The sequence below is a fragment of the Spermophilus citellus genome (genome assembly GCF_964194105.1).
Source record: "Spermophilus citellus genome assembly, chromosome: 14".
In the NCBI taxonomy this organism is placed as follows: Eukaryota; Metazoa; Chordata; class Mammalia; order Rodentia; family Sciuridae; genus Spermophilus; species Spermophilus citellus.
The window spans coordinates 88,820,537-88,844,614 of NC_138194.1; the positions used below are offsets into that span (position 1 = coordinate 88,820,537).

The 24,078-nt window shown below is 48.1% G+C and overlaps 1 protein-coding gene and 1 long non-coding RNA gene across 3 annotated transcripts in view; one reads left to right on the forward strand and one right to left on the reverse strand.

The window, feature by feature from the left end:
• LOC308633601 overlaps positions 1-24,078 on the forward strand; it is a 48,521-nt gene that overhangs the window by 8,315 nt on the left and 16,128 nt on the right. The window lies entirely within an intron of this gene.
• Positions 3,941-13,225, reverse strand: KLHL38 (kelch like family member 38). 2 transcript variants are annotated; one of them, XM_081266485.1, is made up of 4 exons: positions 13,023-13,224; positions 11,015-12,365; positions 7,105-7,210; positions 3,941-6,288 (listed from the first exon to the last, which is right to left on the reverse strand). In XM_081266485.1, exons 2-4 carry the CDS (start codon positions 12,362-12,364, stop codon positions 5,999-6,001), a joined length of 1,746 nt encoding a protein of 581 aa, XP_081122611.1. In that variant the 5' UTR covers position 12,365; positions 13,023-13,224; the 3' UTR covers positions 3,941-5,998. The 2 variants fall into 2 exon arrangements, with proteins under 2 accessions (XP_081122611.1, XP_081122612.1); XM_081266486.1 differs by lacking the exons at positions 3,941-6,288; positions 7,105-7,210 and adding an exon at positions 10,565-10,707 and having other exon boundaries at positions 13,023-13,225.

Consider the following 24,078-nt stretch of genomic DNA (forward strand, 5'->3'; position numbering starts at 1 on the left):
ACCTGGGACCTCGCCCGTGCCTGCGCGGTCCTAGGAGGGCGTGTGTCAGCTCCTCGTGGCTGCTGGGACAGATGACTCCGAACATGGCTCAAGACACTGTCGTACTTTTGCTTATGGTCCTGGAGGCCAGAGGTGGGAAAGCAGGGAGGACAGGGCCACACTACCTCCAGGGGCCACTGGGGGAGCATTCTGTGCCTCTTCTAACATCTGGTGGCTCTGGCATTCCTGGGCTTGTATCTGTGACACCCACCCCTGCCCCAGCCCTCGCCCATCATCTCCTGGGCCTCAAATTGCCCTCTGCCTTTCTCTAAGGGACACTCACTGGTGGACTTAGGGTCCACCCAGATATCCAGGGCGATTTCATCTTCAGATCCTTTAGTAATTATATATTCAAAGTCCTTTTCCCAAATACAATCATAGCTTTTTTTGAGGAGAGGCTTTTAACCCACGGCACGGGGATATCATCACCTCCATTTTACCAACGAGCACACTGAGGCTTAGAGGGGCAAAGAGATCTTTCCTAGGCCACACAACTAGTAGTAATAATGGCTAATTCATGGACAGCACTTATATGTCAACTCAATTAATCCTCATAAAAGCTCTCTGAGAGGGTTGATATTACTCTAGAGAGAAAAATGAGGAAACAGTAACAGAGAGGTTGATTCATTTTCCCAAGACCTCACAGCCAGTGGATTCAGATCTGGGTTGACACCAGGACTTCAGACCAGAGTCGGTCTGGTCTCATCTATTCTGAGATAAGCCTGCCAGTCTGCCTCTTCCTAGCTTCCTTCAGACTCTTGAATCCCTGTCTGTGTCTTCAGAACACCATTTTCTGGACCACTGACTTGTTGTGTGGTGGGGAGTCACCAGGGTATTCAGGGTCATGGGCCCTGGCATTTTAATTTAATCAAACAAGTGAAACGAAGAGGAAAACACACTCATGATTATCTTCAGGGAAAACAAAGACCAAATTACCCACATGAAGAGAATGACGTAGCATTTGAATAGCGGCCTGGGATTCCTGTAAGATTGCACGAGAGCTGACATTTCAGAAAGCAGGGCCCTTTCCCAGCACCCCTGCACACATGGTGCTAGAGAGTGAAAGGGGCTAGAGCCGGGAAGAGGAGGCACTGCAGAAGAGGCGAAGGTCCAGTGGGAGTTCATTAGGCAGGGCAGGGAAAGGCATCCAGCAGAGGGAATAGCACGTGCAAAGGTACAGAGACATGGCGTGCATAGTGTGTGGAGTCTGAAGGAGGGACCAGGCATCCTGGGAAGGGTGAAGCATTCATGCAAAACTGGGCACAGTTTGCCCTCTGGGGTGTTATGGATTTTAGTTAGAGATGGTGAAGGAGAATTCCACCTGCTTTGGGCTTTGAGTGTAGGAGGTGGATACTTGGGACTTTGTATTGTCACCAGAGGGTGTGGCTGCAGCAGAGGGTGAGGAGGATCATGAGGAGGTAGCCACCTAGAGGGGGACTGGAGGCTCCAGGCTGGGTGCCAGGGAGGTACCCTTGGAGCCTCCCCTGCTGTGGGCAGAGAAGCAGGAGGGGTCTGAAAGCAGAGGTTCTGTCCTGCCTGGGACAGGCCATTCTGCCAGGGAACCATTCCACACAGCATCTGCTGGCCAGGTCCTGGCCCGTGGGCCTGACAGTGGCTCAGGAGAGCCAGGCCTTCTTTTCAAGTGCCCACTGGGAGTTGGGACCGGGTGGCATTGCCCAGTGCTGAGGCCCGCAGCCTCCTCTGGTCACTCTCGCTGCCCCTCACTGCCCACTCCCTGCCCTCCACTGCTCCTTTCTCCCTGGTTCCTGTGCTCCGGTTTCAGGGTGGAAGGGGCCATTGGTATTTCTGTTGGTGTTTTCTTGCTGAGCGTCATTTCCCGCCTGTTGAGATAATTAGTCAGGTCCTTTGACTTTTTTTTTAAAGTTAGAATGTTTCCATTTAACTGCCGCTGGCTAAATATATTTTGACCTTGGCTATGGACTGTGACTCTATCCAGCCTGCCAGGCCAAGGGAGCCTCCTGCCAAGACCATCTTTCTCCTTGGTTCCAGACAGACTATCCTTGGCAGATGGAGAGGGGCCCCTCACAGGCTGACCTTGTTTTACAACTCAACTCGGATTTTGGGTTGATCCAGGTGTGTGGATCCATCGGCCACAAAGGCACTGGGTTGGTCACACACTGCTGGCCTGTGACGTGTTTTCCAAAGTGTTTGGCCCTGATGCCATCTTCCTTTATGAATCCCAGGAGGCAACTTACATAGTTCTTCTGTCCCCTAGGGAGACTTGGACAAGCTTCGAGAGGCCACAGGAGCTGGCTGTTTATCAACTATTGCACCGAGAAGAAAAGCAAAGCCAGTCAAGGCGTTAGCAAGTCTCTGACAGGAGGATTTTTGGAGGACACAGAACGAGTTTATAGACTCTCACTTCCAATTCCAGGCAAATAGGGTCCTTTGGGCTGGACCCCGGAAGGCCAAACCACATCATACCAGCCAGACCCGCCACGCTCAGCTCAGGGCAGGAAAGGGTCATGGAGGGAAGGGCAGAGTGACCCTTAGCAGAGGGTTTGGGGCCTTCAACTAGTGCCTGTGTGGACTTCCCTGAGTTTGAGATGAAAACCCCAGAGAAGATATTCAGCTTCTTTATTCATTTGCCAGTTCTTTCATTCATTCATTGAATGTTTATTGAGCTTCTACAACATATATGCAGACCCAGAGGCCAGTTTTGGGAATGTGGAGGAGGGAGAATGGGGCAGATAAAAGCAGCTAGTCAGAGGACAGACGATCAAGTAATTTCAAATAGGATGAGGGTCTTGAGGTGAATGCATGGGGCACAATGGGCTTTTAATAGGAGAGCTGACCCCAGCCAGGGTGGGAGGCAGGGATGGCCTCCCTGATGTGGGGACTTTTAATCTGGTGGGTGAGGTCTAAACTGAAATTGTCGCAGGTGAAGTCCAGAGGGGTGTCTATCAGGGAGTGGCAATTGCTCTTGCAAAGCCTGAAGCAAGAGAGAACAGGGCATAGGATAGTATAAGACAGCTGCTCTGGGGACACCTGTAGGGAGGGCGGTAGCAGAAGATGAGGTCAGAGAGAGAGGTGGGTGCTGGGCCCAGGAGGCCCCAGGAGCTGGATGAAGGGTTGGGGACTTTGTTCAAAGGCCTCTGGGAAGCCATGGAGCACTTTTAGCAGAAGAACAGCATGCTCAGGCTCAGGTTTGTGCTGTGTAGAGACGGCCCTGGCTGTGGCTCAGGGAAGGATCAGCAAGCAGGGCACCGAGTCCCTTTAGGAGGCTGGACAGGAGACAGATGGCTTGTCCTGGAGACGCAGCAGTTAAAAGCCCAAGGTATCTGAGAGCTATTTCAGGGCCTCGCTGAGAGACCTGCTGACGGGTGGGATGGAGGTGGTCAGGGAGGCGCCTCCATCCAAAGCAGGCCCCTGGGGAGTGGGGGAGGGACTGTGCGGTAGGTTATCTAGGGCAGGCATTTCCAGGCAGGGGACAGAAGTGTGAAAACAGAGAGTGGGGACTTATCCAGGATGTGCGAGCCCGAGGGTCAGCAAGGCTGGTGCTGAGGGAGAAGAGCAGGATGTGTTGGGGGACAAGACAGAGAGGGAAGGCAGAGCGTTGGTGGCCAGGTGGAGGGACCTTGCAGGTCTCTGAGCGTCAGCTCAGTAGCCAGGAAGGCTTAGGAGACTTTTAAAAGGGGGAATGGCCTATTTCAACTTATATTTGTCTTTTTTTTTCCTCTGCCACTCTGTCAACTTACATTTAAGTTTTTAAATGATCAAATAGCCCAGCTGATGGTGGTACAGTCCTGTAATCCCAGTGACTCTGGAGGTTGAGGCAAGAGAATGGCAAGTTTTTAGCTAGCCTTAGCAACCTAGTGAGACCCTGTCTCAAATAATAATTAAAAAAAAGAGGCTAGGGATAGACTATGGTGAAAAACTGCCTCTGGGTTTAATATCCAGCGCCAAGGCCGGGGGCTCAGGGAGGGTAAACAAGGCTGTGTGGAGAAGAGATTCAGGAAGTCAAGCTGAAAGCAGATGAGAAAAGATGGCGGCTTGGGCTGGACTCTGGTGGTGTGTGCAGGAAAGGTGTCACTCTCCCCGAGGGTGGGGAAGCCCATGGGAGGAGCAGGATTGCAAGAAAGTTGGCTAGTGAGTGGTGTAGGGTGGTGTGCAGATCCATGGGCCACAGGAGCTCACCCAGCCAGGGAGAGAGTGGATACACAGACGATCTAGGGACTGAGCCCTGGGGTGCGTCACCATTTAGCAGTTGGGGATAAAAGGAGACAAGAAGGAACTCTGTGGAGGAGGAGGAAGAGTGAGTGGTGTCCCGAGGTGAGGAAGAGGTCCTACAAGATGGAGGGAGGGCAGCAACGTCATATGCTGCCAACTGATCAACAGGACAGGAAATGCTGATTTGGGGACTCTGATGGCCACTGGTTACCTTTCCAAGCAGAGGCAGGGAGAGGTGGGATTGAGGAGAACCGGCTGGGGTAAGATGCCAGCCAGTAGCTCAGGGGCAGCGTGCAGGCCGAGCAGCAGGCACTGGCTGGTGGTCCAGGGAGCACACAGAGCTTCACCCTCAGCCCGAAAGGCTGAGGCACAGAAATACAAACCAGGAAGAAAAAGTCCAGAACCCAGAGCAAGAGAGCTAGGTGGGAAGGGAGGGCCCAGCACCGGTGCACCCTACACTCAGGGCACCAAGACTTGTTCCAGATGTTGCTACGGGGTGGAGGGTCCTTTGTGTACAACGCTAGGTTTGGATAGGGCTGGCCAGGACAGGATGGGAATGGAACCCGAGGTCTTCAGTGCCCACAGCTGAGCAGGACTGTGGTTCTTTACCTTCTCATCTAGGAAACTTAAAAAAAATCCAGAGTTCTGGGCCCCAGCTAGCTGAATCCCCATCCATCTATCTTGAAGGGTGCTCGTCCTGGTTCCAAACATCTCCCCAGGTGGTGGTGAGGAGCTGGCAGCGTGCAGAGCCGCTGTTCTCAGCTTCAGCTTGTTCTTCAACTGGAGCCTGAGCTGGGGTGGGAGGTGCTTCAAGATAAAGGGGCCGCAGGGCTCATCAGCCCTGGCTTCTGGAGGGTAATGTTTCCTGGAATCACTGAAGGAATTTGTTGGCTTTCCCTGGAAGAGCAATTCTCATAGCATTTACTAAAATGAAAACCCAGATTAATTCTGCAGGTTTACAGCTCCCCAGAGGCCGGAGAAAAACATCATTTGGCACCAGAAACCAGCTTTGTTCTGTTTTTATATCCTGCAGTACGAGATCATTTTGCAAACACGAGATACTGAATCGCACATACTTCTCTGGAATTTTAATGTACGACATCCATAGAATTCAGACAAACACAGTCGTGGCCAATTTCTCATGCTGCCACCTGGACCAAATGCTTCCAGGGGTCCTCTTGGGTCTCTCAGCCCTCTTGTTCCAGATTGCAAAGGTGTCCTGGGCCAGATGTGCTTTTTGTCTATCCAGAATTTCTTCCTTTGGAGAAATCCTTTCTTCCCATTGCATGTGTTTTGGATGGGCTGCCAATCACAGGAGTTAACCCCACTCTGTTCCTAGGGACCTGATTCAAGACTAGGTGGATGTAGTAGCACCATTCTGGCAATAGTGATTGTCTCAAGAGGCAGGCATGGGATTCAAAAAGGGCCTGCCAGCACCTTTTTTTAAGATTAATATGTGGATCATGGTACAATGAAGATGCAAAGCTAGAGGTGGTGAGTTAGAGTTTATCAATTGTCACTGGTAATCCTCATGCTGTGTGGATGCAGAAACTCGAGGAAGGAGACCTAGTAGAGACAAGGTAGAGACAGTGGGAAAGGCTGGGGGAGAAGAGACTTCTGGCCATAGGCCTGGCTCCAGGCCCCCAGGCCTTGGTTCCTTCAGTCCTGAGAGGGGTTCGTCCCTGCATCCCTGTAGGGTTAGGCTCTTTGGAGCTGGGTTTCTGTGCTTTGCAACAGAAAGCATCTCAACTAAGGTTCCCTGTGGACTTTACAAATGGGTGGTCATGTGGGGTATGCACTGGAGGGTGAGGCAGGCATGGTCGAAGAGTTTGTGAGGCAGCTGCCCCTGGGATGTCCAGGTGTCTGACTCAGGGTCATAGCAGTCAAAAGAGGCTGAGTCCTCAATGTTGCAGTCTGTGGTCAGCCGCCGCCCGCCTGTCACATAGAGCTTGTTCCCCATCACCGTGGCCCCGTGGTGCATTTTCCGGTCTTTCATGTCTGCACATTTGGCAAATTTGTTGGTCTGAGGGTCGTAAGCAAGAATCCTCCTCGTGTAACCTAAAAAATCAAATGACGTAAGCAAGCTCAGTGTTACCCGTCTGGCCTGGAAGTCAGCGGCTCTGCAATGTGTCTGTCCCTGCTCACAGCGAGGCTGGGACCCTGAACTAACGCGTGGGATGTTGAGGGACCCTTCTGTGGTCCAGCATGAGACTGAGCTGGGGCTGGCCCCCAGTTCTCTCTGACCCTGGCCCTGCCTCCCATTGTAAGTTATCCATAGATGGGGAGCAGTACCCCACATCAGCCTCGCTGGCATTTTGTTTCTTATGTGCCCAACCAAGAGTTAACAACCCAAAGAAGCTTTTCTGTGGGAACTCAGACGTAGGTCCCCACAACAGTCCTCTATGGTGGACACTTTAAGGATCCCCATTTTACTGATGGGGAAACTGAGGCACAGAAAAAATGAAAAGCTTGCCAAAGTATGGTTAGTGGTAGAGCCAGGACCTCTCTGACCCCCAAACCAGCTCTGTTAACCAGGTCACGTTATGCAAGCACAGAGAAGCCATACATTGGAGCCAATACTGTTCACAAGGGCAATCACTGCTTATCGACTGAGTGTCTGGTTAGTGCTCTGAGCTTCACGTGCTCTGGCAACACCTTGGCGAAATCAGTATTATTTTGTCCCTTGTTTACAAATGAAGACAGGGAGAAACGGCTGCATGAGGAAAGAGCTTGGCCAGGCTGTCCACGCTCTCCCGCGTGGATGGATGTGCTTTTAAAAATACCATCCTGCAGAACAGCATCTACTAGCGACCCATTTTTCCATGAGAGGCGCCAAGTTTCTGTCCAGCGCGGTGAGTCTCCGTTCAGACTCACCTCCCACAATGACAATCCGCTGCCCAAGCACCACCGCAGGGGCGCACACGTTCTTGATCATCCTCGTCTCCATTTTGAACCACGTGTTTCTGGAAATGTGATAAACCTGAGGGAGGAGCAAAATCACAGCACGGCATTGAATTTTTTTTTTTAAAAAAGAAGTAGTGATTAGCAAGGTGAACCAGGCACGAGTTTTTCTATTTCTTTACAGTTTTTAAAGCGTAGCTAAATTACTATCAATAAATGAAATATTGTTAAATGACAGAAGATTAGGATGAGAAGTTGGTCTTTCTGTGACTGCATAAGATCAGTGGCTGTCCTTCTATAGAATGAACTGGGAATTCAGCATGTGGTATGTATTTTGCTGATCTTGCATGGAACCTTTTTTTTTTCTTTTATTGAGAAATGGAGCAACTTGGGTATTTAGAAAACCAGTGACTTTTCCAATCATTTTTTATTACTAGCTCATGTTTAAATTTCTAAATGTTCTGGTGGATTGGAGAGGGTCAGAGAGCCAAGAATAAATTTGAGGCTAAATGAGGAAGGCTTCTGAACAGTTTATGCCTGAAAGGAATTAAGAATCTCAGAAAAAAAAAAAGAAGCATGAGAAAGAGAAGAAAGACCAGGGAGGAAAGGGCAGGCTCACTTGCCATGCTCTGAAATAGTCCCTAGAGCTTGTTCTGGTAATGTCCTCAGTTTAAAATTCAACTATAAAATATGGGTTTAGTTCATTACAGGAAAAATTTAGCACAAGAGATATAGGATGGACTCCACAGAAAAGAAGGGACAAAAACATTCATTTACAGTATTCTTTGGTGGAAATTCTTTCCATACAAAATCTAGTTCCTAGATTTTTTCCTTTTGATAAAAAATTGACCTTCACAATCATCCTATGTGGTAGATGCTATTATTTCCCCTGTTTTTCAGATTAGGTAGTTGAAACTCAGAGAGGTTCAATGACCTGCCCAAAGTCAAACAGCCTGAGTGGAAGAGCAGGGTCTGGTTGAGCCCAAGGAGCATACTCTTAAGCACCACACTCATGGCTGTGTGGGGCCATGAAAGTGTGGCCTTTCCTGTAGAGGCTGTTGAGTTTGGTGTCTCCATGGAGCTCTTCAAGCCTAATATGTCTCTTCAAGTTGGTGAAGCCCGGAGGGGCTGGGTTCTAGAGACGGGCCAGCGCAGGGCTGTGTGAAGCCTCTTGGTTTCATCTGAAAATACACAGGTGACACATTCTTGGAAAGCGGGGTCCTCAGGGAAGAGCAGGCATGGTTGCATTTTCTCAAGTAAGTAATTGCCTTCTGGCCTTCTGTTCCCGCTCAGCTTTGGGTATGGTTTTAAAAATAAATTCAACATTTGCTCACAATCCTCTTAATGCCCCAGAAATACTTCGGCAGGGGTAACAAAGGAGGGTCTTTGGCCAGGGAAGCAAGTGAGACTGTCATGGTAAAGGATGTGCCCAATGCCATCAAGAAACAGAGGCAGGAAGGAAGCCAGGTAGAAGGGGGGACCCACGCGCACAGTCTGCATGGTGTAGTTCTAATCTATACCCACTGCAGGGTAGCTCTTGAAACAGGGCAGGACACAGAGGAACCATCCCAGAAAGAAAAATGCCAAGGCCATGCCTGGAAATCCAACCTGCTCTACCCAGCACCTTGGAGCACTCGTTTTAAATTATATTCAAGTGAGCAAAGTTTCCATTTCAAAGTTAGCGCTGAATAAATAAGAAAAGCATCCAAATGAATACTTTGACCCCTTTCCCTCATCCGTGGCTGTACTACAACAGGATCACTCACGCGTTTAGAACTTTTGACTCTGCAGGGATCTTGTTTGATCGTACTATGCATTTCTCGATAGGCTAGTTGAAAGCTTTTTTGAGCAGTGCGTTTTATTCTTAGGAGGTCGATGACAATTTTGCAACGTGAAATCATCGGCATATTTGTTGATTCTATTTTGAAAAATATAGAGGAGGGAGGAGTGTTCGCTTTACAGAGAAGCACTTTGTCAGATCTACTTTGTGTGATCAGAGTTTGGAATGGAGCCTAATATGTCTCTCCTGGCTCAAGTAAATGAGCAGAACTGGGGACAGTCATTCTGAGAAGACTAAGAATCTGATGGTGAAGATGAACATGGGCTAGAGAGTAAAGGCAAAAGTGGAAAAAAATCTCCATCGTTCTCTCTTGCTGGGACTTGATGAAGAATCTCCTGACTAGACTCCCCAGCCCTTCTCTACGGGGCATCCAGAGGAACTTCCGCAGATGAAAATCTGATGACCGCACTCACGGGCATGGATCTCTTTCATGATGTCCCTGTCCTTGGACTGAGGCTGCAATCCCAATTTCTAGACAAGACCTAGAAAACTCTGCCAGACCAGCCGCATCTCCACAAACGCCCATCCCTTAAGAATGTTCCAGAATTTTGATAGGAGGGGCTCAGGGGCAGCAGTCTGGGTGGAGGGGGTTGCTGGGTGTCTTGGGAAAGGGCTGATGGGGATGGTGTGGGGACTCATACATGTCCCTTGGTGCTGTCCCTTCTCCTCCTTGCTCTGCTTGGCAAGGACACTGTCACCATGGTCAGGCTTTTGGTTCCTCAGGGCAGTGGGCTGTGCACCCTTTGTGCTGCAGGGCCTTCCCCGGGGTCACTCCTGCCTCTCAGTACTACTCAGTATTGCTCTGACTTCTTCTTCAGCTGGCAGAGGGCCCCACCCTGCCTATGCCAGACCCTTCTGTTTCATGCTTTCTTAGCACCAACCCTACCCTTCTCCCTGCTGATTCTCCATCACCCACCGTCTCTCTTCTGCTTCTTTGCTCAGGTCAGCTTACGTGGGCCTCACAGGATTCCCTCCTAAGCTCCCCTGAAGCCTTCTCTGATTCCCTCCAGAAGGTTTTAGGACACCCCTATGTTAAAGTCCCCCTGTATTCAGCTTCTGAATTGCAATTGTCTTGCAAGGTCCTTGAGGATTAGGTGGAGTTCACTGTTCCCTCTGATGTCCCCAGGCCTTCACAGTGGGCTCAATAAACCACTTTAAAATGAATGAACTGCATCTCATGGGGTCTTTAAACCTAAAGATAACCTTGTTATTCAAGTTTTTCATATAGTAGATGAATGCAGAGATTACTAGAAACTTGCACAAAGTTGGAAAACCCTTAATATTCTAGCCTCTGGTAATCCTGCTTCTCAGAGAGCTTATTAGTGAAATCAATATCTCCTTTCATTTAAGGCAGGGGTTCTCCAAACTAGATGCACTGAGAACCTCCTGGAGGCTTATAAACCACACTGTCAATATCCAACAATGTGAGATTTTGATTTAGTTGGTCTGGGGTAGATGTGGACCAAGTCTTGGGCATCTTCTTTTAAGGCCTTACTGATATGGGGTAGAAGCATCTGCTAAAGTCCTATAGGGCTTCACTATCTGACATATTCAATATTTCTAGCTTGAATTTCTAGATATGCTTTTTTCTCAAATGAAGACACAATTTTTGTAGATAAGGATTGTATTTGTTATTAGTCTTACATTGAAAAAATTCAAAAATTGAAAAACTTCTTGCTGAAAATTGTCCTTCTTCTCTTTCTACCTGTCTTGTTCTCTCTTTTCCTCTTCTTTCCCTACAAAAGACAAGTGTGTATGTGTGTGTGTGTGTGTGTGTGTGTGTGTGTGTATACAGGCATGCATGTATCCATGTGTGCTTGTGCACACATATGTATGTATGTGTCAGGATTGCACACACACGTTTATATGCATGTATAGCACATCTTTTGGCATGCATGTGCATACCTGTATATGTATGTATGTTCACATGGGCATGTGTGCACATATGTATGCTTGTGTGTGCATGCAGGTAGGCTGGGCGTGCACATGTGTATATGCAAACACACTCATGCACTTACATGATGGGAAGGACCAGCCATTTACCTGGATAAGGCGCACAGGGTTCTGCATGATGTCCTCTCCCCCAAAGAGGTAGAGCCTTTGGTCCTTCGCAGCAACAGCAGGGTGGAGAACTCCCACGGGCATGGTGGCCATACTCTCCCAGACATTGCAGATGCTGTCGTACCTCTCCATGGAGCTCAGGAGCTCCTGCCCTTCTCCGAGGCCTCCGATGGAGAAGATGAAGTTCTTGTGGGCAATGCTTCTGTGGGAGTAGCGGGCCACCAGCATGGGCTCCCCGAGTCTCCACTGGTTGAGTTTCAGGGAGAAGACATAGACATTGTGACTGACCAGACTCTTCCCCCCGCTGACAGTCATGCCCCCGAGCAGGTAGATGCTGCGGTGCAAGGTGACAGCTGAGGCCTTGTATAGCCGGGTGGGGAGCTTGGCAAGGCTCTGCCATTGGCCGGTCTGTAAGCTGTAGAGCAGGACCTCCCTGGTGGTCTGCTGGTTGTCCTTCCTTCCACCCAGGAGGATGAGGAAGTCTTGGTAAGAGCTCCTTGGAGGGACATGCCACAGGGGTTTGCAGTCTGGGGCACTGGAGCCATACAGAGAAAACATCTGCCTCCTGGCCCTCTCCAGGATGGTCTGGCAGGCCGGCGAAGACTGGAGGAGGGCATCGTTGGCGATGAAGTGGTGGAAGAAGGCTGGGTGGACGTACTGAAGCCTCACCTGCTGGAACAGTTCCTGCATGTATCGCTTCCGGGCCTGGAGGTCGTGCTTGACCCAAGCCATGAGGGCCTCGAACACCTTCTCCTCCTCCCCGCAGAGCCCGTCATCTCCGAGGTAGTCTCTCAACTCCAAGGCGCACAGCTCCTTCAGGTCAGCGGAGGTGGCCACCTCCGGGAAACACGCCAGGGCCACCTCCCTGGCTTTCTCCTTGAGGGTCTGGCAACTCAAGATTTCTGAGAGTCTGATCATGCCCAGGCAGTTGCTGGGGGCCAGCTGGCTCTGCAGGTACGAGGAGCAGGCCTCGAACAGCCTGGGGTACTGCAGCAGAGAGGCCGCCTCCATCAGGGCGAGGACGTTGTCGGCCGCGATGCGCACCTCCCCGGTGTACACGTAGGCCACGATCCAGTCCAGCACCGGGGAGTCGATGCCCTTCAGCTGGACTTTGGCCTCACTGCTCTCTCGGAAGTTGCTGCAGAACATGGCCCTAAAGTAGGGGCTGCTGGAGGCCAGCACGTTGCGGTGGCAGGGGACCTCCCAGGCACCAGCACAGATGCTCACATCCGTCAGGATCCTGTGTTGTCTTAAGCCGTTGAGCTGCCTCAGTAAGTCCGAGGAGAAGTTGTGGTCTTTGAAGAGCAGCTCGTCTGGCGACTCGTCATCCATCCTACAGAGAGGGCGACAAGGGTCAAGTCGGCCTCCGCAGCCTGTGCTGCAGGCTCTCGCTGGTGTGCACCTGTGTCCCTCACCAAGGGGTTTGTGGGTGTGGCCAAGATTGCCACCCGGTGAAGACCAGAAAGGGAGGCCACCCTCACCCCAGACCCCAAAGCTGACACATCTCTTTTGGGTCAAGATTATTCTCAAGGGTAATAGGCAAACAGCATCTTTAGCTAACCTGAGGGGCAAAGATAAAATGTTATTGCAAGTTACTAGATTGCCGGGGCTGAAACACGAGCCTGGAGCACAGTTAACAATCCATGCATTTGACCAGCAGAAGTGTGAGCCTTTCCCCAGATTCTCAGTGTATCTGTCATTTAGTAAACTCATCTAAACATCTCTGTCTGGGTGTTAGTCTTTTTCCAGGGATGACATTCTGGGGGTGTGGAATTACGGTAACTAGACAGAGATGGGGATGAAAATGGGCCCTTGTGAGATTTATATCTTTAGCTCTCTATCTATCCATAGTTAGAACACACGACTGTACAGAGTCTTGGGGTTTTACTTTAAGGATGGAATCAGTAGAAAGTAGAGAAAAAGCAACTCCCTGGTCTATTGGGTGACCCATCAGTCCACCTGCAGAGAAGTAAGCAGTAGGGATATTTACCTTGTCTTGCTGCAGTGACACCCACCGATGCCTGGTCTGTCTTGTCCCCCCAGAAAGTTTCCACCTCTTGCTCCGAGTGAAACCGTAAACCCCAGGCCTTTCCTTCAGTTGGCAAGCGATTTGTCCTGGGAGAGTTCTGGATTGTTTATGCTGAAGGCACTTTCACAGTTTTCTAGAGCTTTGTGCAAGGGCCGCTGGGCAGGGAGACCGTGTATACATTCCAGGGCTAAGAATAGCTGCATATGTACTTTCCACTGTTATGACATGTGACTTTCCAGTTGCCTTTTGCAGCCACCCGAGGGCCTGCAGGGCCAGCGCATGCCCACATGCCTTGTTTCCTTGGCAAGTGTTTATATGGGCATAAATAGACCCGGAGGAACGGTTTCTCTTAGTAAGCCTTCACTGCCCATTTGGAACTGCCCCGGAGTCCCTTGTCCTAAGAGTGCCTGTGAATTCTAGATGTTTGTAAACAGGTTGTTGTAACCTGCCCAGACTCACTGAAGTAGTTCTGGGACACGGTAAAGGTGATGGTTGGTCACAAGGGAAGCCAGAGCACAGCACGAACTCCTGGATGCTGTTGGTTGGGTCTTGATTTCCCACCACCCACTTGGCAGGATGGTGGAGAGGCTGAGTTCCTCCTCCAAGGTCTAAGGTGGCAGAATTCATGATAGCATGACAGAGTGAGGTGTTGTGTGTGTGTGTGTGTGTGTGTGTGTGTGTGTGTGTGTGTTTAATATTTGTTGAGTACCCTGGACTTTCCAGACTTGCGAAAACCCCAAGCTTGGTTGGGCCTCCTTTCCTGGGGAGCCTCTGTTTGGGGTGGCCACATCCTTCCCATCAGGCTTCCTTTCCTGACTTCCTTCCTCTCCCCATTTTTTTCTAATTGGGCAGGTTTGAACTAGAGGCAGTAAGTCTATTGCTTCAGAGAGGGAGAGAGAAGGAGACGAAGAAGAGGAAGAGAAGAAAGAAAATGAGGATGAGGATGGGTAGGAGGCAGCCTCCAATTATGTGAATCAGGACCATTATGGAGGACTTTAGAGCCACAGGGGAAGAGTAAAGGGGGACGAAGGTCCTTGCTCCCCAGGGTGGTCCACAGTTGTTCAAGCCATGAGTGGCCGGGGAGTCACCTTCTCTTCTTCTCAATTCTTGCTCAGGCTATTGCAGTTCTTGCTCTAGTCTCTCCCTCTCTCTCTCTGCCTTGTCGACATCAGAGTAACCCCTGAGAAGGCAGCTCAGAAATTTGCTAGACCCCTACATCATTCCTCTTGATGGCTCCCCAGGTCACCTACCTGCTTCCAGATGGTGTCTCCTCCTATATTTTTATTCTAGCTCCATCAAATAGCTTGCAGATACATCTGGTCTGTGTTGGGGAGGTTGGGCTGGCCTGGCCTTTAGGGTATCCCAGGACAGTGTGGAAGGGGGAAGTGGAATGTCTCAGGTTGTTGTAGGTCATAGAGTTGATTATGTACAAAAGAGTCCAAAAGGTCAAGGTCATGGAGGTATATCCTAAACATGTGGTTGGGATCAGAATCCTGGAGGTCAGAATTAGAAGGAGAGGGCCTGAGCAAAGGGTGTCAGAGACCCAGAGAGATGCAGGCCGGAGAGGAAGAGAGGAGCTGGGCAGATGGCCGAACTGTTGACTCTTCCTGGGCTCCTGATCATGCTAGTTACTCAGGTAAATAGCCACCTACCTGTGAGACTGGAGGGCCTGGTGTCCCTCTATCTTGCACTCCTCTACACAGGTGATCCCCTTTGTCCTCTCTTGCATTTTTACTGCTCCTATTCATCCTTCAAGACTTTGTTTGTACATCAGCTTCTCTTCCTGGAGCCTGTCCCGTGATTACTTTCTCTCTCTTCGGTGCCCTTACCATTTCCTCTACACACTTTTAACATGACAGGCCTCATACCTCACTGCAGCTATGTTTACCCATCTGTGTCTCTCTTTTTAGAGTGGAAGTCCCTGGGCAGCAGGGACCTTGCCTTAGCTGTCGGTCCATCCCTCCCAAGTGCAGCACAGTGCCTGGCTCCAGCAGGTGGATTGGCTCAAGTTCTCTAATGGAGTGTGGCAGAACAGAGAATGGGGCGACGGAGGGAGCTTTGTCAGGTGCCCTCCATACCCAGCAGTGTAGCAGGGCTGCTGTGGACAGCTTCGTATGTAGACTGCATTGCAAATGTGCCCTGAAACTGCCCTGTGTCCCTCATTTTATACAATCATATGATGATGTGAAAAGCAGAACAATTGCTCTGCGTTATAGAGAAAAAGTGAAGTTTGGCCTGGGAACTGCACAGAGGATCCTGGGAAATAGAACTTCCCCCCTGCTCTCAATTGCATGGGTTCGTTCTTTTCCCAGCTGGCCAGCAAGCCCAGGCCTTATTCCGTTGGGGAGAGTTAGGATTTGGGGAGTGAATGAACGAGCCCTGCTCACTGGTGGACATCTCAGATTTCTTCTTGATCCCCCAACTCATTCATCCCTCTGGAATCCAGCCCCGACCAGCATTCAGTTGAGCCTCAGCCAGCCAGCAATGTCAATGACTGACCAACTTGAATAAACCTTTTGGTTGTAACATTTAGTAAAAACTGACCCCATCCCATTGGCCTGGGCTACTAGGAGAGTTCTGGATGTATGTAAAATGTCAGGAAAAGACACAAAGGGAGTGTTCTAGTTAGCTTTTTTTTTTGTTGTTGTTGTTGTTACTGTGATCAAAATACCTGACAAGAGGAGGAAAGTTGAGTTGGGTATCACCATTTCAGAGGTCTCAGTCCATAGATGACCCAAGATGAGGCAGGGTATCATAGGGAAAGGGCCCAGTGGAGGAAAGCTGACTAGCTCATGGTGGGGTCAGGAAGCAGGGAGACACAGACACACAGAGAGACGGAGAGACAGAGAGGGGTAGGGGCTGTGGGAAAAACATCCCTTCTAGGGCATGCCCCCAGTGACCCACCTCCTCCAGCCACGACTCCCCTGCCCATGGGAACCACCCACCCAGCCATTCAAACTAGGAGGGACTGATTAGCTCTCACAGTCCACTCATTTCATCTCTGAATATTCCTGCATTAGCAGGAGCCTTTGGGCGACACCTCATAGCCAAACCCTAACAGAGCATATTGGTGTTTAGCTCACAGTAAAAGCACACATATAACCCCCAAACTAATCCAACGTCTTCACAGTAATCCCAGCCAACCTACTCATGAATCCATTTCTCTCAGAGCGTTTCATGACTTTTCATCTTAAGCTTTGTCTAGAAGGTGTCTTACAGTCTGAGCAAATGGTGACCTAAAATAAATGAAGGATACCCAGGACCTTGTCCCTGCTTTTGAGGAAAGTCAGCATCATAACTGGTCAAGGCCCAGACTGTGGGGGCAGAAGGGCTGGGGAGAGTTGGCACTTCCCTCAGTATCTGATGGTCTCTGACAAGTTACTTATATTCCTCCAGTTTCAATTTCTCCATCTGCCAAATGGGGATAGCGGCTTTGTCACAGAGAATTATGTGACATGTCCGGTAAGGTGCCTGGCATGGTTGGTACTTTATTAGTGCCCCAAAGATAACCTCAGTAGAGTCCTACAGGTCTTAGAATCTGGTTTTCAGTGTCTACTTTGGCCTCCTGTGCATTCTAGCATTTTCTCTGCCTTGAACAATTGCTGTGTTCCTCACTCTCTGCTCAGCCTTCAGGAGTCCTGGATTCTAGTCTGAGCTCTGTCAGGAACTGGCTGTGTGTCTTGGGACAAGTCACGTAACCTCTCTGTACTTCCTCACTTGAGAGTGTCTGCTTGCCCCTTCCTGTGGTTGTGCCTTGAGGTTTCCGCTGCAGGCTGCAATCGAGAGGGAACCCTGAGAGGGTGAGCCTCAATGATGAGGCCTCCTCCAGAATACCTCTGGCCTGAAGCCAGGTGCAGAGAAAACCACCAGTCTAGGGATCAGCCAGTGCCTTTTATTAGTTTCCCTTTGTGCAAGGTCAGGAAGCCTTCATTTTCCTCCTAGAGGCTCCAGTTGATATTACAGGGCACTCAGGGGCAGCCTCAGTTTCTTTCGGGTCTGGATGTGCGGGTCCTGGATTCCTGTGGAAAGGGTGGGGGTGCTGGCTCAGTTCAGCAGCGGGTTTGACTACAGCCAGGAAGCCACAAAATGCGCCCCACTCCCTACCCCTGGACCCTCCACACCCTTGGTGCATTCCTGCCTCCCCTTCTGCAGGGAGTTACCTCATGCTAATTAGTACGGCCACCCGGGAGCTGTGTTTGAAGAATGGACAAACTGCACAAGAGGACCCAGGCTGGCTGCCCGGTCCCTGGCAGGCTACTTCCTGCAGGCAACCAGGCATCTCCTGGTCCTGCCTTGGGTAGGTGGAAGAGAAACAGACAAATAGGGCTGACTGGACCATTTCAAAGTGATGGGAAGGAACTGGCCTTCATGTGTTTTTATTTTATTATTATTTTTTAATGGTCAGCCCCCCATATGCACAGGTTCCACACTGTGGATTCAACCAAGCACAGACGGATCAAAAATGCTGGGAAAAATTGTGTCTGTGCTGAATGTGTACAGACTTTTGTTCTTGTCACATTTAAACAAAACAGTGTAACAACAATGTACAGAGCATTTGCATTGTATTAGGCATAAGTAATCTAGAGTTGATTTAAATTATGGACAAGCTATATGCAAATACCACATCATTTTATATGAGGGACTTGGCCATCCATAGACTTTGGTATCTATGGGGGAGCCCAGAACCAACCCCCCTAGATCCCAAGGGACAACTGTGTATGTGAGCCTGTCTCTCTGTCTCTGGATCTCTCCTGCGGGGTGTGCTTTTTTAACAGCATTTTGAAAGCTGAACAAGGACTTTGTACCCCAGACAATGGCCCAAAAGGGGCCTGCTTCTAGATCCAGGGGTTGCCATGACAACCATCCTCCAGGGGCTGACGGCCTGTCACTTCTGTTACTAGCCTGGTAGCACAAATGACCACATCTACATCTCTTCCTCCACCCTGCTTTATCACCAGAAAATATCTTCATATTTTTTCCCCCTGGGGAGGGAAGGGGTAAAGCAGGCCAAAAGAGATGACGTCAGGACTGTTAGCAGATTGTTGGTATAACCCCGCTGTCTGGGGCCCTTCTTCCCGCAAATGAAAGTCTGACCTCATGCATCATTTACGCACAGACCAGCTTACTGGGCCCTCAATCAAACGGGGAAGGAAGAAGGATCAGAACCAAGGGTGCTTTCTCACTCTCCTGTCTAGCACTGAGGAAGAACAGGGCTGCTTGGCATCCCCCCTGCCCAGGCCCAGGGGCTCTGACAGTGAGATGGCATTCAGGCAGGGGTCCCATCTCCTCCTGGCATGCAGGGACACTGTGCGACAGATGGCAAGAGGCCAAAGAGGGAGGTCTGATGTAGAAGGCCAACTCTGCTATCTCACAAATAGGATTAGACTCCCCAGGGGAAGTGGAATTGAGCCAGGATCTGATGAATGAGGTGCAGTCACCTATCTCTCCATCTCTCTGTCTGTCCATCCTTCCATCCATCCATCCATCAAGACACTAGGGAGACAGCAAGGTCTCTGTCCTCATGGAGCTTACAGCCTGGTAGGGAAGTGTCCTGAGGATCTTCCCCGACACTCCCCCTTCCCCCCTCGCCATCCTCCTTCACCCCACCAGGAACTCAGGGTCCCTGAGAAGTAGAACTTCATATTTACATATTTGAAAAGCTGTCACATCAGGCTGACTTTTAATCATGCGTTTCTGGTGCTCTCTCTTGTGTTAGTCTGTGGCTCCTCAAGGTCAGGGATAGATTGTGCTCCTCGCCCTATATTGGTGAAGGCAGAGAAATGTAATGGAATCAGCTACGGTGGCTGCTGCTGGGGAGCGCTCTGGGCCCTTTGGGGCTGTTTATATCTTTACTAGTCATGGCCCAGACTGTGGGGGCAGAAGGGCTGGGGAGAGTTGGCACTTCCCTCAGTATCTGATGGTCTCTGACCAGTTTCTTATATTCCTCCAGTTTCAATTTCTCCATCTGCTAAATGGGGATAAACTGGCCTTGTCACAGAGAATTATGTGACATGTAACATGGCATGGTTAGTACCTTATTAGTGCCCGAAAGATCATCTCAGTAGTGTCCTGCAGGTCTTGGCATCTGGTTTTCAGTGTCTACATTGGCCTCTTAAAATTTTCCAAAGGTGTTTTTAATCTATGCTTTTCTAATGATTAAAATAAGAGTTAATGGGACTGGGTTGTAACTCAGTGGGTAGAGCGCTTGTTTTGCATGTGTGAGGCCCTGGGTTTGATCCTCAACACCACATATAAATAAACAAATAAAATAAAGTTATTGTGTCCATCTACAACTAAAAAAATTTAAAAAATAAGAGTTAAGGAATATATATGTGTGTGTGTGTGTGTGTGTGTGTGTATAGACAGATAGATGCAGACATATATGTATTTTTAAATCCCTGATAGGAAAGAAAATAATCTGGAAAACTTCTAATTTTTTTAAAAAATATATATTTATTTAGTTGTAGAGGGAAAAAAATCTTTATTTATTTATTTATTTATCGCTATGCGGTGTTGAGGATCAAACCCAGTGCCACACACATGCGAGGCAAGCACTCTACCTCTGAGTCACAACCCTATTTTCTAACTTTTTATTCTTCTTTTTTTTAGTTGTAGTTGAACTCAGTACCTTTATTTTTATTTATTTATTTTTATGTGGTGCAGAGGATCGAACCCAGCACCTCACACGTGCTAGGCGAGTGCTCTCCTGCTGAGCCACAACCCCAGCCCCTCCATTTTCTAATTTTTATAAAGATCATATGAAGTTTAAATCTTAGATTATTGTCATCAAATCATTTTATGTAAGTATCTTTTAAGAATTACTTTGCTATTTAAGTTTGAATCATATTCATAATAATTATTTATGCTTAGCTGTATATGTAGCTGATTTATGTCCACACTGCCAATTCTATGCTATACCTTTCCCATTCTTAAATGCTTAATCTGGCCAAGAGTGGTAGTACATGCCTATAATCCCAGCAACTAGGGAGGCTGAGGCAGGAGGATTGCAAGTTCAAGGCCAGCCTCAGCAATTTAGTGAGGTCCTGAGCAACTTAGTGAGTGAGACCCTGTGTCAAAATGAAAAATTAAAAGGGCTTGGGGATGTGGTTCAGTGGGTAAAGCATTCCTAGGTTCAATCCCTAGTATCAAAAAATTAAAAAAAATAAATGCTTAATCTGATACATCTTTTGATCATCATTGATTTGCAATATTTCTAAAGGTATGGGAGGGATGCATTTTCTGAATCCTTTCTTGTCTAAGGTTCTCCTTCTATTTCCTGCCACCTAGGAGCCACCACTTGAGCAGGCCCTATAGTTTAGCATAAAATTTTGTTTTCCAAAATTTTTACCCATTTTATTTTGGGGAAGTGGAAGTGTGATCCCTGAGAACTGAGTGGTTTATATACCTTTTTTTGTTTGTTAAAGTTCTTTGTCGTTATACTTTTAATTAGAAAATATTGCCAGGGTACATCCAAGTCCATGTTCTTGTGATAAACTTGGCTTTGACAACATAGGGAACTTTTCTTCAATCATTTCTTTGACTGTTATTTCACTCACACTTTTGATTTTCCATGAACAATATCTATGTTTTTAAACTTGTCTTCCTCATCTAAGTCATTCTCTCTCTTGAAACATTTTAATGGCTTATCCTTTCCCCTCCGTTCTGAAACACTATGCCAAATCCATCCTTTACACCATTGGTTTATTTTCCCACCAGGCTAGTTTTTCCCTTTGTTGTTTTGAATGCAGATTTGAAAAATGTCATTGCATTTTCAATCCCTCTGAAGTAATCCCCTGGTTCATCCACCTCTCATCTCAGCTTGATTTCTATGCATTTCTACATATTTCACAGGAGGAATGTCTTTTTTTCCTTTCTCTTGATGCTGAAGGTATTTTTTTTTTTTTTTTGTCTTTTGGACTTTCCCTTGTCTTTACATGACGTTCTCTTTCCTTGTCCTGCAGTAGTTTCCCGTATGCCACATTTTTTCTTTATTTATTCACCTTTAATGAGAACATTGATCCAGCCCTGGTGACAGTGTTATCCATCCATAGTCTGTATCTTTGGAACCCTCACCTTCTCCCTTGGGTGCTATTTGGCTGTCCTTATATGTCCACTTGGAGGGGGCTCCAGGTCCAGGGGCATAGCAGGCTTCCTGTACTTTGGAGCTGCTGGATTGAGATATGTTTTTCTTCTATCTTCAATGCATTAAAAACTAAAATCCTCAAGTATGCTACAAATACCCCTGCAACCCTCCATGTTTTCTCCACATATTTCAAAACTTTATTTATGCAAACTCTATTCCACCTTCCAGGATGCCAAGGCTCCCTGGCCTGAATGCTTCCCGACATCTTCCACATCTTGCCCTGCTGCTTGCTTTGAGAGTTGCAGTCTCTGGAAGGATACAGAAAGATTTTGTGCAGAATGTGTGTGTGTGTGTGTGTGTGTGTGTGTGTGTGTGTGTGTGTGTGTTAATGTTTTACTCCAGTTGCCTCCAAAAAACCACCCATGTATTAGAGAATAATTGGCATGTATCAAGATTGGTCTATTCTTTGTGTCTCCTAATAGAAGAACAGGAATGTAGCAGAAATGAACTCTTTCCTTACTGACTTTTGCAGAATTGAATCTTCTATGAGGAAAAGAATGGATATGTCACACAATATGTCTCTCAGGCCAACCACACTGTCTTTGTCATGATTCAAATGACTCCCTAATTTTGATACTGGATTATTATCAGTCCTACTTTTCTGGGGTGCGGTCAATGTTCAATATTCCTTGTAAGTGATTTTTATGGGAAATAGATATTCCAACAATATATCATTTTGAATTAAAATGCTAGCTGTGCATATTGTTCATGAGATTCAGTCCCCAGGTATTCAGGGTCCCTTTCAGGTAGATAAAGGTTTCCCTTGTCCTCTCTTTACTTTCTCCTACAGCTGAATAATCAAGAATGGGCAAAGGTAAACATGGTTGATTTGGTAACCTCCATTCGTAGGAAAACTTGCCAAAGTCCCCAGGGCTTTGGATAAGGAAGTAGGGAGGATCTTCTTGCGCTTTCCATTCCAGTGGGCAGGCCAGGACAGGCCGCGGAGTTTCAGACATGAGCTAGAGGTTGGAGAGTCTGCTATTTAAACCCTTCCCAACACCTAGGGCTTTGTCAGTTGCCCAGAGGGATTGCACAACATGGGTAGTAATCATAGCAACCAGGAATCTGCTCTTCCACCTTGGAGAGGTGCACATTATTCCTATTGCCATTTCCAGAATTTTCTTCAACACAAATATCCAAAGGAGGAACTTCCTCTGATTGTGGTTCTCAAAGTAGAACATTATACAAAGGGAGTGGGCAGACATGGCCGAGCTTCCCAGCCATCAGTGTTCCTCCAGAAATAATTGTCTAAGAAGAGTAACAAGGATAAAGGGTGATATTTGCTGAAATTTGGAGCAACAGTGACTCATACTCACTGATTCCCAGTATGAAATTATTGAAATGTGCTACCTACCAGCTCTAGTCACAACTCATGTAGTATGTTTGGGGAAATAAACAAAGAACCCAGATCTGCCAGGCCATGAGGTATCCCTCTTCTACCTGAAACTCAACCCCTCCCCAGGTTAGAGCAGATGATGAGTTGACAATAGTGAGGAGAAAGACACAGGGGAGGAGGGAAAGAGGTGGTTCAGAAGGTGTTATTGAAATGTGACTTATCCCTAGAAAGGATGTTCTGGTCCTGCCATGGGTTAGTTGGGCTGGTTGGGGTCTGAGAAAGGGGCTCCTTGGACAGGTAAACAGAGCGGCACCAGAACTGGAATGGTGGTAGAGGTTTCTTGAAGATAAACTCATCGCTTTACACATATGTGGAGGTTGTCTGAGGACTTTTGAAAAACATTTCCCTCTCCCAGTGCCTCATGCAAGATGCCCAGATGGTCTGATTTAGAAAGAGCAGACCCTGCCTCGTCTCCCTTCTCTCCTCACTATCTCTCCATCTCTGTTCTCCTCTTGCTCAGCCAAAATTATTTTTTTGCTTGCAAAAACCTCTATCCTCTTATCTCTTCCATTATCACTCCTCATGGGGAGTTTCTGTGGACTTGACAGACAAATTCCATTCCTTCCCTCTTCTTTCCTTGAGTGCACCCAGCTTCTCCCAAGTGGGGTGACTGGATGGAAAGAGCCATTTCTCTAGTTACCGCTCCTGAGTGCCTCTGCCCAAGGGGAGGCAGCTCAAGGGAGAATTAATGGATCGCTCATGGGGAGAGAAGCTCCTTGGGTGAAAGGAGAGAACAGAAAGCCCCACAGACAGAGGCAGCCAGGTTTGCTTCGGTAAATTTGCTTTTTAAACTGTGAGTCAATATCCCATAAGGACTCTTGAAAAATTCTGTATGAGGGTCCAGGATTATCCACTCCAGCTGTTATGAAAGGAAGACAAGCAGTCTTCGAAAAGGCCAGATGCAGTCAAGTGCTGCCATTTGCTGGTCGGGTACCTTTCACCATCTGTGTGTTGAGTATCCTGAGGGTGCTGTGGGGAAGGGCTTGTTAGAGGGTTTTTAATGTACCTTCCAAATATTGTATAGGACATACTTATGCCCCCAATTTTCTCATTCTCTGAACTTCAACTTTAATATGTGTTCTGTATTTTTATTTTCTGAATATGGCAGCTTTCCATTCAACATGTGCTAGAGCCAAGGTTTTGCTCAGGGAGCTTGATAAAAGGCAATTCTTGCTCCTCTCCTCCCCTATTTTCACCAAATGGTCAACAGAGAGAAAGGGGAAAGAAGGAAGAAGGAAGGAATCATTTAAAATGAATGAACATGTTCTGGCTTTCTGCCATCTGTTAGATCTTTTTGACTATTATCAGACGTTCCCTGACGTCACTTCAGTAAACGACATGGTGATGATCTGATCTTTTGGCTGAATCTTGACCAGAATTCTGACCTTTCTGAAAGGCACAAGGCAAAGCAGAGGGCCCTGAATCCTTGGCTCCCACAACCATGAGTACCAGCCCTGGCCTTGATACTGACTTGGTCC